Consider the following 20,684-nt stretch of genomic DNA (forward strand, 5'->3'; position numbering starts at 1 on the left):
AGCCTACCAAACTGGTACCAGCTAGGCGGGCATAGCGCTGCCCGTTTACCTACTTTCGATGATTAACGTCAGGCAGACACCTCGCCTTGTTCTGTAACCACCGAGGAGAGGGGACCGCGCCGATCTTGCGCTGGGCAGATGAGTTGTCTTTTAGACTATTGGCGCCTCAGCTGGTGGTCCCCAGCCATGGATGGGCAGAGGAAGAAGGCAGGGCACCGTGGTTGGTGCCAGCGGTGGAGGGCATGGATGCTGCGGGCCTTGCTGTGGATTATGGTGCCCAGCTGTCTGGTGCCCGCGGCGGCTGCGTTGAAGCCGAGGACCATTCCGATTGAAACGTAAGCTCTCCGTCTATCCGTGGGACGTCGAGGCAGCCAACGCGTAAAAATTCCATCTTTAATCGTTTCGGCTTATGTTTTAATACTGCGAGAGAGTCGAGGCATGGAGAAATAGTTATTTATCGCTCGCACAGTGGCCCTTCCTGCGCGAGGCGCATGGCTTTGTCGAGTACATGTATTTGTATTTATTTTTGGCCTTCTCGCGGGTCCTTCGCTTGTCGCTAACGCGGATTCTAATTAGATGCGGAGACTCTGCTCTTAAACAGAGACATTTCGATGCGTGTTCCAGGCTGGGGGTGGGTGGGTTAATGAGGGTGCGCAGCCAGGGAGGTGCCTCTATTCCATTTCGCATTTCAGTCCCTGCAACTTATTTTTCTGCGATTTTTCCAATTCCGTTTGTTGTAGTGCACAGAAAACAGGAACATTTGGCGCGGTCGGCCGCGGGGCCTGCTGTTTCATCACTCCTACGGCGCTGTCTGCCGGGCCAGGAGCTAGCTTGCTTTGCACAGAAGATATGTACACTGTGGTTGTGTCGCTCTGTGTGTGTGCATGCATGAACATAACACATGTGTAGGCGTGCCTTTGAGTCTGAGACTATGTGCACATGCGTGTCTGCTTTTTCGTGCCCATTATGCCTACATGCAAATCGTGTGTGTTTCTTCGATGTGTGTAATGTGCTGCCGTGTTACTGCAGATGCCTGTGCGTTTGAAGGCACGGAAGGAAGCCACAACAGGTTCACACGTGCTGCTGTTCAAAGCAGCACCAATAGTCAATGATTCTGCCCTGGCACGACTTCTACATTCGCAAGTGTGGAAGGACACTTTTTTATTTTTAAATGTTTTTTTAGATTTAATAATTATCTTCTGCTCGGATTTTGTTTTGTTTTGTTTTCTTAGAACATCTGGTGGTGTTCATTGGCCTGTTCTTGTTCTTTGGGTGTATGATAGCCTGTGATAAGTTCTTTTTATGTCTTTCAGCTGTGTTTTCTCCTTGGGCGCCTGAAAGTGTTTATTGGTTTTTAGTTGTCTGATGCCAGTTGGCCTGTGTGAATCTTATGATGTCTGTTGGTTTATGGGCTGCTAGCATTGTCCACTCGTGCTTAAATGACTCTCAAATGCCCCTTGGTGGCTGAGAGTCTGCTGGTGTCAGTTGGTGTTTGTCTGTCTTTGGCTTCTGGCAATGTGCAGTGGTCTTTTGGATAGTTGATAGTTCCTGTCGTGCTTTTATGTTAGCATATAACCAGGTACAGGTCAACGGATGTTGTTCTTCGGGTGTTTGGCAGGGCTTGGGTTGGGTTGCTCGTTGTTCCTGACACTCTCCATTGGTGTGTATCTTGGTGTTAGCGTATTTTTTGTTAGTGAGTGGCTGGTGGGTGTCATACATTGTTCGTTGGCCTTTGGTTTCCTGATAGCGGTTGCTCATCTTCAGTTATTTCCTAGTTTATGTTTGTCGTTATCTCTGGGTGCCGTCTGTCCATCTCATAAATTTCTGACCTGAGGTTCACAATTCCACCTCTGACCTGGGATCTCCAATCCCTGAGACCGGTCTACCTGGCGCTGTACTTCAGTTGGTTAGACAACATGGCTGCACAGGTGCTTGTATGTCTCTCCAAAGACGACAGGGCCTTGGAAACATGTTTATGGCATGATGTACAGAGTATTATACAGTCCTTGGAGAATGTTTGCTATGCATACAACTGCAACACAACATTTATATTTTTGAGAGCTACTCAAAGTTAACAGTTGAGCACAAAGGGGGCTCACCACTCGTCCTGCTCTCTTTCTGCTGAATGGGATTGCAAACGTTAATGGCTTAGTTTTTCATTTAGCTCAATGCTGAGGGTTACTCTGTAGCTCAGCAAGGCAACGTGATTTGACCAGAATCACACATTTTGGTCCAGTGAGAAAACGGGGATTAGAACTCGGGGCTCCTGGTTTGTCATTAGGCAATTTAAACGGGCATATACACCAATTTAAAGGGGCATGTCCACCGTTTCTACATTTTTTTGAGTTAGTCTGTACTATTAATATATTATCTTTCGCTTGGTGTGCCAACCAAAACTCCCTTTGCTAACTTTTTAATAGTGATTTCTCTCACTTGGCTGCTGTCATCCGTTTTGGAACAGCCTACGTCCTTTCAAACACGAGGTACCACCAGAAGAACAGAAGGGCACCCACACCTGTCACAGCAGTAAAGATGCAAAGTAAAAGGCTAATTTGTCTTGTACCTTAAACCAACAAGAACACAAAACATGTTACTTTACACTTAAATGATGTAAAGGATCAGTCGACTGCATTTCCTGGCCTCCCCTGTTGTCACTTCCTGGCCTCCTCTGATGTCACTTCCTGATACAGGGGCTAGTCACTGTTGCCAATGCAGAACAGGAAACTGATTACATACAAGTGGTTTAGAAAAAGGTGTGTGTGCGGGGGTATTTGTGCTTCTCAAAGAGACACTCATTTCACAGGCCAAGAATCACTGTTCTTTTCCATCAAACTCTTGTGGAGTCCAAATCACTAACCTGATCTAATACATTTAGGCAGGAAATTGAAACCTCACCGCCATCTGAATTTAAACACGATCCCTTGCAGAGTTTGAAACGATGGGAGTAGGAGAATTTGTTATTGGCAGAAGGAATTTGTCTACATGTCTTGATGTTTCACAATATAAGTAAGTGTTGTAAGTTTGTGTGAGTCTGGATACATAGGCGAGTGCTTGTGCGTGTATGGATGTGTCTGTGGGTGAGTGTACTGTGTATGATGACATCTTTGTCTGGTAATAGTGTCAGGTCTCTCATGTTTTGATAGTTCTTCGGAATAACTAGTAATTAACATATTAGATGACATCATAGCACTTGATGCTACTGAGTTATTGAAGTCAGTAACAACAGAGAAAGTGACCAGAATTTATTTAAAGAAATCAAAATGTAAAATTAATAGAATAACACTATATAACACAAAATGAGTGTCAAGGTTTATAAGAAATAGAGGAACCTCCCTTTAAATGTAAGGGTCTGGAAGATGTCTACTCTGAGATAGGATGCCAGCTTGAAGCTTCTGTAGCTTAAAAGAGCTGTTTTCACTCAGTAGAACTCTGAAAAGAGCTGCGTTTAGAGGATAGTTCTGAGTTGTACCCCAATGTGTGACATTTGGCCTCCTTTGGGTGGATCTGCAACATTACTACCAAATGTGTGATTTTCACACGTACTGAGTGAGAACTGAAGTCTATCCAGTGGCTGTTCCACATGTATTGGCGAATTCCCAGGGATCTGATGGAAAACAGGCCTCAACTCCAAACGTGGGACATTTCAGACTCTTCCCTTATCATGTAAAACCAGAAGACATGGTGAATGGATGGGACGTATGGGTGCGGGGGTAATGGAGAAGCTAGACTTCAGTTGAATCATCGTTTTTCATCTCTGATGATCTAGAGGATGTGGTCTAGAAGCTTGTGTATGTTCGTGGTCAGCAGTTGGATGAAGGCCAACTGGCTTAAAATGAATTGAGAAAAAACTGAAATCATGTTTTTTTGGAGCAGAGAAGTCCATTTGGTTGAATTCTTGGTGGCGGAAAACCTGTGGGATGCTTCCAGTGCCAGTTGACACAGCAAAACATTTGGGGGTGGTCTTCAATAATGCTTTGACCTTTGATACACAAGTAAATAAAACAGTAAGCACATGCTTCTGGATTATCAACACCCTGAAGAAAATTCTTATTCCCCCCCCCCCAAGAGTTGAGGGCTGCAGTAGTCATAGCGCTTATCACATCTTGCCTAGACTACTGTAATGCCCTATATTTGAATGCAAATCAATACTCTTTGAAGAAGCTACAGATGATTCAAAATGCGGCCGCAAAAGAGCAGTTCTAGGTCTGCCAAAACCATGCACTGGCTTCCTATTAGGAAGAGACATATCTTTAAATTGGTATGCTTAGTGCATAAGGCTCTCCATCAGAGGGATGCGGACTATCTAAGGTCAGCATTTAGCTGGTATACCCCTAGGAGGATATTAAGATCCACTGGGCAAAGAAAAGTGGTGATCCGTAGGTTTCATAAGGCTAGATGGGGGAACGTGCCTTTTCGGTGGTGAAAGGAAGGTTGTGAACAGCCTTCCTGAGCCTATTAGGATGGTTGATATCTTCCGTTTCACAGGTAGGTTAAAACTTGGCTCTTTAGGTCTTCTTAGAGGGGTAGGGGTTCCTTTTTTGAGGTGGGTGGCCTGTTGGTTTCTCCCTATGTGCTAATGTGTCTGTCGTTAGCGCTTGGATGCCTTATGGTTATATGCGCTTTATAAAAGATACAAATAAAAATACAGAGGGTGAGTTATAGTCTGGATGCAACCGGCAACCATTTTTATAGCAAGAATCTAGCTTTCGGCAGTGGCACACTATACATTGAAGCATCATGGTACAAGAATTGGAGGGAGGTAGGGTGGCTCACAATCATACTTCTAATTCGGCGGAAGGAAGAAGTTGATGGCAGCCATTATAGTTTGATTAATTTTTCTCACCCAGAAAAGTTGCCCTCAAAACCAACTTGAAGGTATAATTTCAGGCACACACAACAGCACACAGCAACCTGTAGGCATGCACATCTTTAAGCATGTGTGGTTATGTATTTTCCACTGTTCCCATAGCCTCAGCCGACTCCTTCTTAGGTCTCACCTTCTCATTGAAAATCTGTTGCGAATATTCTTGTCTATCTAGCATTATCATTCCACTGTTGACATCAGATCTTCCATTCCAGTGCATCAGAGGGACTATTTTCTTTTGCTCTACATCGCTCCCTGCTCACTTATCAACCTCCTCCTCACCTGCTCTTTATTAATCCCCTCCATAGCTCCTGCTTGTCTCTGCAGCCCCCATTTGCCACCTCCACCTGTATCGTACTATGGGCATTACCTGCTGCTCTATCAGTGGGCAGCTGTCTTAAAATGATTTTTAAATCATTCCAAGATGGCTGACTGTGAGTATACACGGCAACTAGCAAACACTTTTATTATACTTCAATAAAATATATATCAATGGTCGCTGCAAGATATGCACACTCATACACAGCAACCACCATTAAATGATTTTTCTTAAAACAATCGACACCGAATTCAAAGATGGCAGATGCAGATGTGCGCAGATCTGCAGTGGCCATCTTTGAACGTTTGTTTTTATGCTTTAAGGAAATACATTCAAAGATGGGCCCTGTGCGCGCATCTGCATTCACAATGGACAACAAACTAAAAAAAAACAGCACTGGGAAAGTCAACAGGTTTCACAGGCGATGCCTATTAGCAGTGCCAGTGCTTGTTTTCCTGGAAACTGGTTGAATGTCTACTGCCAGTTCAGCAATTGCTAACGCATTTAGGATTGGCAAATGACCAGTTCACTAATCAATCCGATTAATTTAACAATTTAATGATAATTCAATGACATTTTAAGGTGCATAATTGTCAGTCTGATTTCCCACATGCCTATAGTATGATGAAACAGCATTGCAGGTCTTGTATTGCCAGGTGTGTGCACCATAACAATTGCATCAAGGGCCTTTGAAATTTTTGCATTCAGGCAACATATTGCTAGTTGATGAGGAGGGTGTTAGAGTCTTTACTGGATGAGGACCGCAACCTTGAGTTGACCTTGCTGGACCCCCTATTGCCACTGATCTGGTTAACTATGTAAAGTGGGGTTATCTAACATTGGTCCAGAAAGGCTAGAACCATCTCAGCTTCTTAGTCCAACCACTGAGTGTGCAAATGAGTCCTACTTTGATTCACTGCACATGATTTATTTACTGTGAATATCCTGAAATTTGTCATGAATCCTAGCTTTCAATATTGCTAATGTAAAGACTATGATGTTAATGCCTTGGAAAGGCTTTGGTGGGTTTGACAGCAACATGGGAAAGAAGGTGTGAGCCTTACATCATGAAACATTATGCCACTTTGCACCACACCATGTTCTAATATTTATATGTGTTTTGCACATAGCAAATGCAATCACACTCCATCGCGCTCTTTAGGCATTCACAATCTCCATGAGGTCAACGGAATAGACTAGAGCAAATAGTTTTTTGGAGCCAGATGGAAAGTCATGTAGCAATGACATTTATTTATTAAACTGAACCTTCATATCTGCCACCTGAAAGGGCAGTGAGGGAAAGGTACAAAGGAAACACATGAAAAGACCTAGGCCAATATAGTTGCACAAGGTTGATGGCAGCTGAAAGTCCATGTGTAATGTGACTGTGCATTCCATAGCATTGATTTTATCCTTATGATTTCATGACTAGATGGAGAATCCTTGAAGTAAGAATACAGGACATTAAGGGCAGTCAGGAGCATTTGCATTTAAATGGAAGAATCGCAGGTCTTGAGATATGAGACTGCCCTCAAAAAGGCATTGTTCAGGATGTCAGATTTTGGCCAAGGCAGCTAAACCATAGGCAAGGTTGAAGACATTTTAAGAAGAAGAGGAAGGAGAGATGATGAAGTCCCAGAAAGTTGAACCTTGCATGTGCAGGAATCTTATTCACAGTAGCTGAGCTTACCTGCCTGAATGGGGTACATTGGGCGCAACTGTGGAAAGCCTTGTGGACAATGGACAAGATACTGAATTGAGGTCTTTATTTTACCACAAGCTGTTAGAGTGTCTGAAGGACAGAAATGCGGTGTTCATTTAGCCTAAAAACAAAGATGAGATGAAAGACTGATTTTGAACCCTTTGTTGCACAACAAGTGTGGACTTAGGAAGTTTAGTGTACAGGTTATTGAGAAATTATTTGCCCATATCAAGGCTTTTATTGGGGGAACAAGAAGGCAGGAGAGGACTCCACAAAGCAAATGTAGGTGATACAAGGTGCTGTGAGCCATTATATTTATGCAGGATATCAAAACAGGGGAGGCTCCTTTGCAATGGTGACGCTCCCCTGGCTAAACCAGGAGCTGAAAAATAAAATGATATATCATTACAGCAGGGCTGGGACACGGGAGGGGGTGGGGGAAGTGGAATCTGTGCACTTTTAAGTGCGCATGAGTGTTGGCCGGCCGAATACACATGCGCACTTATGTTTCTCCAAATCAGCTGTGCTACACAGACGTGGAACCCAGACGTGGTTTCTGAGCTCACTGTTTCATAGGACTCAAGCTATATCTTACTAATGGGACTTAAATAGGTTGAAATCAGTCGGGGGTTGCTTGTGGTCCTTTATGGAGAGGGACTTGCCTGGCAATTCAGGACAGACTGTTTCCATGGGGCCCAAGGTTGGTACTGATTTGCATTAGGTAGGCTTTGTCTATAGTTGCATAGTGGGTGAAAAACGTCAGAGTGGAATGTGGCCTGAGCGAGTGCCAGTAATTAATTCAAGTATTCCATCCACCTGATTGTTTTTGTACTTGAATATACATGAGCTTTATTAATAATAAAATTACATGTTCCTGATGGCTTCAAATGTTCTCTTCTAAATTGGGTTACTTATTTTCAATTTTTTTACTTTTTCACTTTACTTCTTATGCAGTCACTTATCTATATTCAACATCACAAAACAAAATAAAATGATGGACGGAGTGTTGAAACTTTTCAACCACTCACCCCCAGTCACAGATCTGGGTTTAATCCATCGGTATTTTGCTCGCCATGTCACCCCAGTTGGGACCCAGCCATAGGCAAATCAGTCTTGACCCTGTTCCCCATAGAAACAGTCCAGCCCGAACTGCCAAGCCAAGTCCTCCCTGGACCGGAAACAAGCATCCTAAGACCGGTTTCAGGTTATCACCCTTCATCAGCCAGGCTAGCTTGAATCCAGTGGCACAGTGAGCACGGGACCCACGTCTGGGCATACCCTTTCCACTTAGGGCGCACAAAGCAGCATCACAAAACAAAATAAAATGATGGACGGAGTGCTGAAACTTTTCAAACACTCCCCCCCAGTCACAGATCTGGGTTTAATCCATCGTTATTTTGCTCGTTATATCACCCCAGTTTGCCCCATATTCCCCTGCTGCACCCTTATTCCTTCACCCCATTTTTAGATTTTGAAATATCTTCTAACTCTTATACAAGTAACCCACTTTGCCCCCTTTTCAGCCCCCTTCTCTTCCTTTTCAAACTTTTCCCATTACCACTGTCTACCTTGGATTGTTTTTGTAATTTGTAATCTATCCTATTTTTTCATACTGGGCCCTCTTCGCTCTCCTGTTTAATTCTTTATTATCCAATTAGTTTTCCATTTTATTTTCGGATTTCCTGATCCCTCCATTTCAATTCGTTTTTGAGAAGTAACATTTTAGACCCTTTAGATCAAGATGGGATAATGTTGAACTCTTTATTGAGATTAAACCTTGTTATTGAGTTCAGGTGCCAAGGTCGTTGATGTTCACATTGCAGATGCCTAACAGTGCTGAACATTCCTTAAAGGAGGAAAACATCTTTATATATGCAGGAGTCATATTACAGGAGGGCGGTGGAACTGTGGGGTGTGGTGCATATGGAAGAGCCACTAACTATAATTGCCCAGACAGTGGACATTTTGCCATTGAATATGCATACGTGATTACTACGGAGTCCATCAGAAGGAATTAGTGCTTCCAGTGTGAGAGTTGGTGGCCCAATGCTTTGTAAGTCCAAAGTTTGTGGACTTTACTCTTGAAGTCCACAAACATCTACATTCTGTAAAGAGACATATTTAATGAGATAAGCCACAGTTATGACTGATCTAGCAACCACAGGGCACTCATGGGTTAATAGGCCTCAATCAAGGTGATTAAGTATATTTACCTCTAGCATCCTAATGCTCACATACTAGTGTCCCGAAAACTGAGTACCAAGTGCATGGAGAAGGGGTGAGTTACAGTTAATGTAGTGTGGCGAGTGAGGTGAGAAAACTGTGTACAGAGGTACATGAGTTACCCGAATTTTAAGGTGGTGCGTAAGTATAAATGTGAATTATAAGTATGACATATTACTTTGAATTGGTGCTTACATGATAAATTAAATATATAACTATAACTGTACAATTTCTAATGTTTGTGTAGTTTAAGTTGGATTTCTATACCAAACATAAAGAATGTTTTCCTAGCTATAACGCATGTTTAACCTTGTTTAACCTTTGAGGATTTTCTTCTCTCTCTCTCTCAAAAAAATAAAATAATATATATATATATATATATATATATATATATATATATATATATATATATATATATATATATATATATATATTATATATAAATTCATTCACTGATGAAAACAAAGGTCAAAGTGATGTTATAGATAGGTGAAATTTTCAGTTCAAATGTAACATTTTCAATTAAAAGAAGCACTGAAATTCAACAGTTATAGTTAACTCAAGTAACTACAACGTGTGCCTCCGCCATGCACTGTGATGTCATCAATAATGTAATTTAAGGTGTCATCAGTGATATTTTCAGTGATGTCACAGAACATATCATTAGTGATGTAATATGTGAGGTCATAAGCAGGGCATTGCAAGGGCACAAGTTATAGTTACTTGAGTTAACTGGTGAATTCCAGAGTTTTTAAATTAAATGTTACATTTTAACTGAAATTTTCACCTAGATATAATATCACTTTAAACTTTGCTATTTTTTAGAGAATTTCACAGGTTTAAAAAAAAATGTAAAGTAAGATTTTATTACCATACCTAATTTTGCCACCACTCTGCCGTGCACTGCCTTTCGCCGTGTGTAGCATGAAGTTGGGCGAAGCAATCCTGGTGGTCAGCCAACCCCTCTGCCGGGCACGGCCTTTGTCTGTTCACGGCATGTGGTTGGCTAAAGGCCTGACCCTACATCTACCCCTCATCCCATGGGTGGCCAACTCCTCCTCTCCCCACGGCTGCCCAGAATGGGTGTGGCCAAAGGCCGAGGCCTACACCAAGAGACACCCACGCCCCTTTTTGAAATAGTTTTTTGATCCTGCTGGACTCTCACTGGAATAAGGGGGTCATGCTGGTACCCACAAGAGTCCAGTGAGATTGCAGAAACCCAAAAACATTCTTTTTATTTGGGCCCAGGGAGGGAGGGGCAGTCCCATGGGGTCCCTCCCCACATGGTCCAGGGAGTCACAGTACCCCTATCTTGCCACCTTATACTTTCATTTTTTTTTTCATTTTCAGAACACGTGGACCGAGTCCCCGTTTCACGTAATGGCAGCTGTAGCATCTCTCTTCATGTTGTGGCTAAGCAATCAGAGATCAAGCTCCTGTGGGATTGAGGTGGCTGCCGGAAAAAAAAGCCCCTTCAGCCAACCAGATTGCTCTATTATTTGAAACTGCATGCCCATGGGACTCCCGCTAACTAGCCATCCAGATATCTATAAATTTGGAAGCTTAATTTCTCAAAAACCTGTAAACGGATTTATACCAAATCACAAAAAACACACTTTCTGGGTAAGGATCTCCCTTTCTGCCAAATTTGGTGTAATTTCATTCAGCTATTTTGGATGCAGCACTGTTCAAAATCCCAATAACATTTGCATAGGGAAACTCCATTTTGGGAATCCCTTTTTCTAGGCCCCTGCTTGACAGATCACCTCAAAAGTTTCCAAGAAGGAGCTTGGAGGGGGTAATTAACTTTTGTTTTGGAAAATTATTGATTCCTTATGCACTACTTAAGAATACAACTGTATTGCGTGGTTCAGTCTTGTTTCTGTAAAGTGCACTTCAGGGCCCAGACGGAAGGTTGTGCACTAAAGGCCCCTCATAATCACACTGGCAGCCCCACAGATCACCCCCAGGCCAACAAGGGAGCTGAGAATCCCTTTCCCCAGGGACACACACTTGTAGACACGGATGCAGGGATCACTACCAGCTCCGCAACTCCACTCGTCACACAGCGCTGTCATTGTCGGTGCACTTATTGACTGTGCTTGTTCTGTACAGCTCCTACACAAGTCTACAGCTGGGATCTCCTCTAGGAAGACTTTTCTGCAGGGGCTCATCCAGTGCCCCTCTCCCAGCTAGCAGCACCACTCCTCCTCTAACTCAGGACTTCAGTTTCTTCATCAGAGGGTTACAGAATTCTCAAAAGATGTCTCTTGCCTGACTGAGGAGCTTGCTGTCAGGGACATCAAGCCTGGTCCTCAGGGATTCCTCCACTGCCCTGAGAGTTAGCACCTCCAATGATCGATGAGCAGTCCTGAAACAACAAATGCAGGCTTTAGTCCTTCTCTTATACTCATATTCCACATGGGGATTGTGTAGTCCTCATCTGCACTTTACAACAAGATCAGACCAGACCAGACTAGCCATTTCTTGTATCCTTCTGTGGTCAAGCCAGTGGCTCTCTTTATTTTCTGCTGCGAAGGTGAAGTGGGTGATGCCCGCAACCATCTTCTTCTGAACACCCAAACATGGGTACAAAAGAGAGGATTGACTTTACACCTTGCACCTATCAACTTTTGGCAGTGACATCATACGGGGACTGAATGGGAAAGCCCAGACACTGGGCTCGCTTTGTACTTCTAGGAGACAGCTTACTATCTCTAGCTCCCCATATCTTCTACTTGTGCCTTATAAATGTGCTGCTAAGGAAAAACACAAGAGAGGATATGATCTGGGCCTGTTCCTTCATTTCTAAAGATCCAATTTTCTCTGTCCCCTCCCACACACGACTACAGGGTACAAGCAAACAGTATACTTGTCTGGCAGGCTATCTCCACGTTCATTTTGTACAGCATGGCTCTAGTGTCAATACTAGATAAATGTCCCCAGGCCCATAGTCAAAGCGGACCCATACACTCTTAGCACATGCTACCGCACACCAGGATTACACACAGCGAAGCGAGCAGAACTTTACTATGGAAAGCCAGTTGGCCACGTGTCTATCAGCATGCACAGGCAAGTAACCTAGAGTACTGAAGGCTGTTACACCGGCTAAGCATGGCATGCTTGGTTAATCCCTCCTGATCATTGAGGCCCACTCTGGATCTCAATGTCACTAACTAACCACTTGGAGCACTGCAGATTGATTAGTAGAAGGCTCATTACTTATGTTGGGATGAAAGGCAACCTAGGTGTCATAAAAGGCTTGGTGTATTTCAAGGACGGTAGATAGCTGCATGGCTACTATGCTTTCAAGCATTTCCGAAATGGTACGAACACTAGTGTAACAAAGGACCCAGCAGCACCCGTGGTGCGGTGGCCCCACGAGCTCCAGTGGGCCCCCTCACCACAATACACTGTGCACGGGCGGCAGGCCCCTGACTGGGTCCAGCGGGGAGGAGGGCCCCTCCAGGAACTTTGCAGGGGGCCCGTCAAGTTTTATTACGCCACTGAGTACGAAGTGTGATGAGTCTATAATTAGACACCAGTACATGATTTAGGTTTCGTCTTTTCAGTAAAGAGTTAACACTTCTTTGCTGAAGATCCTTAGGGTAGAGACAGAAATTGGGTAATTGGATCTAAAGGCGAGGCAGATTTGCAGTTCTTAAGAAGATGCTGTAGAGTGTCTAAAGCAATGTGGCTGAGTTGAGTTATTCAATGGGTGGGGGTAGTTAGTCCATCTCTGGGTTGGCTGATTTGGTTGAGAATGATGAATAACCAATGTGAGAGAAAGGGTGTGTGACACCTGCCGCAGCAGCTGTGGATAATGTCTGGGAATGGGAGTGAGTTCAGAAGCACAGCTGTTGAACTTTGAGGTAAAGAAGATATTGGGCAATGCAGATGAGGTAAGAACCTTGCAGTAGGAAGAGAGAATTTATTCTGTTATCAAGATTATGGCTTTTCAAGAGATGAGCTTAGACCAGTCCAGAATGAATGAACACTAATGGAGAGAGGTCATGGAAGTGCTCTTGTGAAGATCTTGAGTAGGTTGAAGGTAAAATAAAACGAGTTTAGGTTTCTTTGGGACATTATAACACAATTATTATATGAGCTTGCCATCGGGAAGCTTTGTTCCACCATTGATAGCACTTAACACATGTTCTTTTAAGTACTATTGAAGATCTTGGTCAGTGAGAAAGCATGATTTAATACATATATAGCAGTAGAGTATCGTGTAACCATAGTGCCCGGGCAGAGGAACGTCTGTCACTTCTGGAGGCACAGCCAGCCGAAAAGTTCAGCATCCTAAAGTATGACAACAGGCTTAAATCAATTTTTTTTTGAATTACCAAAGTGGAGGAGGCAAAGCAATGACGGCATTTACATGTTAATCAGAGTAGCATGAAAGCAATATGAGCATATATTGAAAGCCTGTAAATTAATCTAAAAAGATCAGACAAGCTCGGATTTCATATGCTGAAGATTAGGTGAGCAGCTGAATGCTGGGCCATTTGATGATGTTTGAGCTAATAGCCTGGAAACTAGTGTACAAAACAGTCAGAAATAAACTTAAAGGCCATACCCCGCACATTCAACAGAATATATGTGTGTCAAAGCAAGTTACACTGAAAGAACCACAAATTGATATATAATGGAGGCTAGAGTTAATATCTCAGAGCACATCTATGTTCCACAATATATGTGTAATGACCATCCAAGCTCCAAAAGAGGTGAGTGGGAAGCACAAAGTTGTTTCAGACCAAGAACCAAAATCGTCCATGTTCATGCCCTTCTCTTTCATTAATGGATGTAAATCCACACAACTCTTCTGTGCAGCTGGAAATGGAGAATGGAAGACGTAAAACGACACATTTATCACCCACCTCCATCTCTCATCTCATGTAAAACGCTGTCATGCACCACCTGGCTCTGGTGTTTGGTGACCACAGCCTTGTGAGACCTTTTCCCTGTGTCGTTTGGCAGTCAAAGGCTATGGGGGCTTAGCTGCAACAACCGAAGTTGTTTATCACTTGTATACCCAGACCACAATGATGTAAAAAGTATGCCCAATCAGTACTTGGCAAGTTAGTGGGTTGAGCAATCAAAGGCAACCTTAGCAGGTGGTGTAAAGCTATACACTCAGGATATAGTTAACACAGGACTAACAGTTTATTTAGCCAATGTCCAGCCACTTCTGGACTTTGAAAAAGGAAAGCAATTAGTGATAAAATACTACATGTAAAGTAAACACAGGAAAAAAAGGAGGTCTCTAGTGTCTTCCTAGCCAGAGACATGACCCCAAACATCTCTTATGTGATAAGTACTACAGCATTGCCTTGGTGGCCTCTGTTTCTGTGGTCCAGTGGAAGGTCGGAGCACAGCCAGCAATCCTGAGAATAGGTAATTTATTGAAAATCAGTTGCTCAGATCACAGTGCTGCACTTCCAATGCAAAGGTTTCACAGTGCCACACTTTTACAGTCAGGTAACTATTTCTGAAATCAGTTGGGTTCAATAACCAGTAATGGTTTTCTTATGAAGTAGCAGAGCACCTCCTAGGAAAGCTACCTTGGGCCCTCCAGTCTACTTGAACTCACACCTCCTAAAGAAAGAAGTGTTCATGCCAGGGCTGGAAAATAAAAACATCTCTCGTTGATGACATTGGTAATATATATATATGATGAAGCAACCAGTGTCCGGTCCCAGATGTGGGGGGTCAAGTTTTATGTAACCCAACATGAGGGGCAGCAGGTGGTTAGGGCATCAGCTCACCTCATCATGAGTATCCATTTTCAGGTGATGATCAGTTGAAGGCCCTGTATCTTGGAACCAATCTGCTGCAGGCCTGGAGACACCCCCTGAGGCCACGAATGGTGTCAAAAAAGCTGTGTTCTGACCAGGGATGCAAAAGCTGATGTCATCAAAAGTACTTGGACTGTATTTGGAATGGATCCAGAAACAGAGAGACCTTCTCTAGCTACTCTTATGGATCAGTAGCCAGCAGCTGTCGCTGAGGAAACATCAAGACCTTGAGGGAATGATAGAGGCTCCAGAGGGTGTTGGGAGGGTCAAGGACAGAGAAGGCCACCAGTCTGCCTTTCAGCGTGCAGAAAGCAATACAGCATGCGCTTGAAAGGGCAGCAGAAATCCCTCTAGTGGCGGGCACAGTAAGTGGCTTACCTGCCTGCAGAGGGCCATGGAAATCTCCTTTGCTCATTTAATAGGGAACCCTCAGAAGATGCACTGATTTACACCACCTAAGGGTGGCTCATAGTATGGGTGCATCCTTACAGTCCCTTTACCTCTGCACCCACGTCTGTAATACGGTTATGGGTACAGAGGCCAAGTGATTTCCCATTTGCATGGGGGTCACGCTCATCTACAAATGGGGGACTGCTCGCTTGAGATTGCGCCAGTGCTTTATTTGTAACCATCTGCTGCACCTTCTGCAATATCAAAATGCCACCAGGAAACAGGAAGAGGGTGCGCCAAGCTAGCCAGAGAAAATCAGAAACACTGGTCACTGTATTGGTAAGATTGTACCTCAGATTTACTAACGTTTTGAGCAACCAAAAAGCAATGCAAAGTCTTGCATGGGTTTTAAGTATCCATAAAAAATTGAGTTTTGTACTGAAAAGGGACTCTTTTCTTAGAACAAAAACACCTTTGTGCTGCTTTACCTTCAAGGGGACATCACAGGGACATTATTGGGGAGCACAAATAACCATAGGTTTGACACAAAGCCAACTCTACTAAGATAGCCAGACCTAGCTTTGCATCAAAAACTAATGCCTCCTAGAAGCAGATGTTAAAATGTGTTTATTTCTCAAACAAAATACACATTTCATGTATGCTGCTGCCACAGCACACTTCCAGTGTGTAGAATATTTTTGGGATTTGTCTAGGCCTAGGAATTTATGCTGGAAGGATATGATTCCAGTAGACAGTGCACACCCACTTCTACGCCATGGTGCAAGACTCGGCGTTACAATTGCAGCCTGTTTGTGCACCTGCAAAGGGGATGACATCAGCTGCAGGCCCATCTCTGCACAGTGTTTCCCTCCTTGTGCAACATAGCACAGCAAATGTGGGTGCTGCACTTCGTGTATTGACAAATGTGAAAATGTCTCCTTGTATCTCACTCAAAATGGGCATGTGCAGTTGAAAAGAACAGTGCTTTGTTCACCGAACTGAGCCACACTAAATTCACTTAATGCAGGAGACGTAATGTCTACAGCAGCTTTGTGCACACAGGCCATTGCATAAAAGCCTGAACTCATCATGCTACACATTGAGGCTCTGATGAAAGAAGACAATCTAAAGCCTACACTCATGAAAGCCCCAAGAATCCTGAGGATCCTCTTGAGCCTGGCAGATAATTATTATGCCTATAAAGAAGAAGCATTATACCTGAAAAATAGCATTACACCTGCAAAATAAGTACTGCACTTGGAAAAAGGAGCACTGCCCCTTGAAAAAAGGAGAAATACACCTGGAAAAGCTCAACTCCCATTTCTATCCATTGAAGACCTTCATATGAGCTTCTCCTTTAATAAGGAACTATTTACCATTTAAATTTAGGTTCTAACAAAATCTCCTTTAACTCATAACAATATATAACATCCATTTTCAACACCCACTTCGAATTCATAATCTGTCTGTCCCTCCCATTTCACTTGGTACTCTTAAAGATGTCCTATATCACCTATTCTGAATTGTTCCTGAAAACATTTGCCTTATTAGGCGAGAATGGTGAGAACTCCACTTAAATAATAAACACAATCCTTCTCAAGGTGAACTATACAAGTCCCTAAATAAACCTATGCTTAACCCCCTGGTAGCAATGCACAAAGCAATCACGCTTAACTTAAAGTATTTATGCGCACTGAAACAGCAGTAAAGTCAAAATACAACACAAGAAAAATACCAAACCAATTTAGAAAAATAGAGTACATTGTAATAAATACAATCACACCAAAATGTCGACAATCCAATCAGTAGAACCAGTGATATGAGTTTTTAAAGTTTTAGGTGAGAATACTGCAAAAAGCACACATCGCCATTCACAGTTATCTGGTTTGCGCAAGACCGGGTGAAAGTCAAATGATCAGACTGACATACTAACTGCAATGTTGCGCGGGTCAGATGAAGGACCAGGTTCGTCCTGCTGAAGTGTTACCTTCTCAAGTCTGCCTGAAGAGTGCTGTTCGGCGTGACAATGGCCATGAGGACAAGGTGAGGTTGTAGCGTGAAGAGCCTGTTTTTGCTGGAGAGTTGCCTTGGTTGTTGTCGAGGGCTGTGGATGTCGGCATGAACAGCAGGTCTCGCTGGAGCTTCAGGTTGGTATAAGGCAAGCAGGTCCAATCTTCCTTCTTCATATAGCAGGCTAGTCCTTTTTCTAACTCTTCCACAGGTCCAGGAGTGTACTGGTGAGAGGTTGTGAAGGTCCCACAACTCTTCCACACACATCCTATCAGGAAGACCCGCTCCCTCACACCTAGGCCTGTTTTGTCTCAATGTTGGGAAGCAATACACAACCCACAACAGGAGAGCAAGTCACAGTCATGTGACCCAAGGCACTAGCATTTTAATTTACAGGCCCTAGATACAGGCAGTACTAAAAAGTTAATTACATGTGGCAATTGATTGTATTCCAGTTTTACTATTTTCAAAGGAGCGAGCACAAGCACTTTGCCACTGGTCAACAGAGGGATGGTCACAGAGGCCTAATGTCAACAAAAACAAGTTCAACAGAAATTAAGGAGTGAAGGCAAGACGTCTGGGGGTATACCACACCAAGGATGTCAGGTCTAACAGTTCCCAACCAGTGTGATTTGTATAAATACTATTTGCATTTTACCAATAATCCTTTAGCTGAGTTGTTGAATTTTATTCACATCATTGCCATCCTCTGTAATATGTGATGATTTTCTGCTAATACTTAGGCCCATATTTATTCTTTTTTAACTCTGCATTTGCGTCATTTTTTGACGCAAAAGCGAAGCAAACCTACGAAATACAAATGTATTTTGTAAGTTTGTGCCGCTTTTGCGTCAAAAAGCGGTGCAAATGCGGCGCTAAAAAAGCATAAATATGGGCCTTAATCTCAAATCCTTGGTTTGTTTCTGGGTTGTCTTTCCATCAGTCATTGAGACTCACCCTGTGTGGAGAGTACTCTCATGTCAGGTATGAGCAGTTTATCCAGGCTTGGATTTGGCTATGTATTTTGTGCTTGAAGTGATTAAAATAAAATGATATGATAAAATAAAATAATAAAATAAATAAAAATGGTCATGGAGAAATGACAACAACAATGGTGATAACAGAACCCACAGGGCTCACAGGTCAGAACTGAATCAAATTTCCTCTGATTCGTGAAACACCTCAACAGTTATTGATTCAAGGAAGCTTTAAACTGAATACTTTTTCCAGGATCCTTGATCGCAGGAATCTCAGTTTGTGGTGCCCTCTCCATGCGACTGGATTCATGGCCTCGCCCTTATCATTGTTGCACATTTCATGTTATGTTCCCTTTTCATTCATGAATATATATGTATAATGCAGTGCTCCAAAGTGATCGTAAAATGACAATTGGTGCTTTATTAAACAGCTAAATAAATACTAACAACAACATTAATTTGTATAAATATTATTGTAAATTTGCATTTGCCTTTATAACACAAGGTCACAAAAGTGCCACAATGCAAATAATAAAAGGGACTATGGTGCCCATTAAGCATGCCCTGTCAAATGGGGCGCGCAACAGCAGTTACCTGTCCCACGGAAATGATCAGATCTGTGGGAATACATCAATCTCTTACATTTCACCATCAGAGTCAGAAATTCCAGGTGAAAATCTGGCCCAAAATGCGGAATTACCGGAGGAATTACACACAGAATTACGGATTCCCACGGTAATTTCTCATTTGTTAGTGGCTCCTACGGGTCCAGAGAGCAGTGTGCCAGATACCCCGGGGCAAGTTAAGCTTTCTGACTGTTAAGCTCATGAGCTGGTGTCTTTTGGACTCTCACACTGAGCCTGGTGGACTGTGAAAAGCATCCCTGCTCCTCCTCTGCAGTTGTACCCTACTAGGAGATCTATTTATTGTATCACTAACAACAAGATGGCCTGTGCCTTGCTCAGGGTGGTCCCTTCATAACCCCAGGGCTGCCAGCTGTAATAAAGTGTGTCAGCACGGCGCCGCCACACCTAAACAATATTATCCAAACAGTGTCAGGACTGACAAAACAGCAGAGCACCCACGGCTGCACCGAAGCCAGCCCTCTTCATTCCTGCCCTTTCACTATGCGGCGAAAATAAATGTGAATACTTAGAGAAACATTCTAATCTTAAGGAAAGTGTCTGACGCCCAGTGGCGTAGCAAGCATTCCACCGGCCCTAGCTAATGCAAGCAAAACAAATGGATCCCCTTAAAGTCCGAGTGGATATTAAATACTGCCATTATTGGGGTTCTGTGAGCTACTCACAGCTCTCAGCACTGGTGCCACTCCACCTGCTGTACCATCAGTCCAGCTCTGCTGATGCCCAAATTGCGCACTGGAACGATAAAAATCTAGGGCCAATTTACGCTTATGGTCAAAATACCTCCATTTGTGCCTGTCACAAACCTACCAAAGGATTCCTGGCAGACATAAATGGATTTAGAGCTGCACATTCCTCAACCAGGAATGTAGTGAAATCCACAGTAGTACATTCCATGCAAGGTGTGGCAAGTGGGTGTTACAAGACATGGTTTGCCTTGAACGTTTGTGAATGTAAGGGGGAGGGAGCACACTGCCTCTCGTTCCAGCACAGTTCACCCCATTGCATCCTGGTGATTGCAGTACGCTTACTTCAAATTTGCTGTAGGTTTTCACCACAGTTGGTGCATGTCGTGCTGTTATTTGTAGACACGTGTTTCTGGGTTCATCCCTTCATCAATAGAGAGCAGGAGTAGTGGTACAGAGAAAAGTCATCTGGGATTGCTGGAATGCTGCCCATGTCTTCCCAGGTCACAGTACCACTCCACAGGCACACAAGTGCAACCCAGGTGAATGCCTCTATATGTGTACATTCCACTCTGACCCCTTCCCATCCTGGAAATGGCTGGAAATTGACTCCCCTTCCATTACGGGAAGGGGAACAGATCACACCACATTTGAAGGGGATGCACAGGAAGTACTTTCTCCATGAGGGAAATTCTTTTTTTCTGCAGAAAGTTTTATTAAATGTGCATTTGCACAGTAGGCTCCATTCCCCCATGCTCAAATCTATGCTGTGCAGATTTCCACAGAGAAAATAAGAGCCTGTGGGATATGTCGCATGACACTTCCAGCAGTACACTGGAGATCTGCACCTGGTGCTTCTTTCCAGGTGTACTACTGGCATTAATTGTAAATTGAGAAAATAACATACATGTATGTTTAGGTGGAGAAGTAAATCACCGTTGTTGGCCTGGCACTTTCTGTAGCGTCAACCCCAAACTTTTTGCCTCCTTCCTCCTATTTTTTTGGACCTCTTTTTTGTTGGTTCTAGGACTTTGGAACTTTACCACTGCTGACCAGTGCTAAAGTGCATAT

At 43.3% G+C, this 20,684-nt stretch overlaps 1 protein-coding gene across 1 annotated transcript in view; it reads left to right on the forward strand.

The window, feature by feature from the left end:
- The first annotated feature begins 206 nt into the window (after positions 1-206).
- The window catches only part of CACNA2D4 (calcium voltage-gated channel auxiliary subunit alpha2delta 4), an 861,469-nt gene continuing 840,991 nt past the window's right edge, over positions 207-20,684 (forward strand). Inside the window, exon 1 of the mRNA XM_069228087.1 lies at positions 207-335. Within this exon, the coding sequence (XP_069084188.1) occupies positions 247-335 (89 nt within the window). The 5' untranslated portion in view covers positions 207-246. The remainder of the gene's footprint in view (positions 336-20,684) is intronic.

The sequence above is a fragment of the Pleurodeles waltl genome, chromosome 4_1, assembly GCF_031143425.1.
Source record: "Pleurodeles waltl isolate 20211129_DDA chromosome 4_1, aPleWal1.hap1.20221129, whole genome shotgun sequence".
Lineage (NCBI taxonomy): Eukaryota > Metazoa > Chordata > Amphibia > Caudata > Salamandridae > Pleurodeles > Pleurodeles waltl.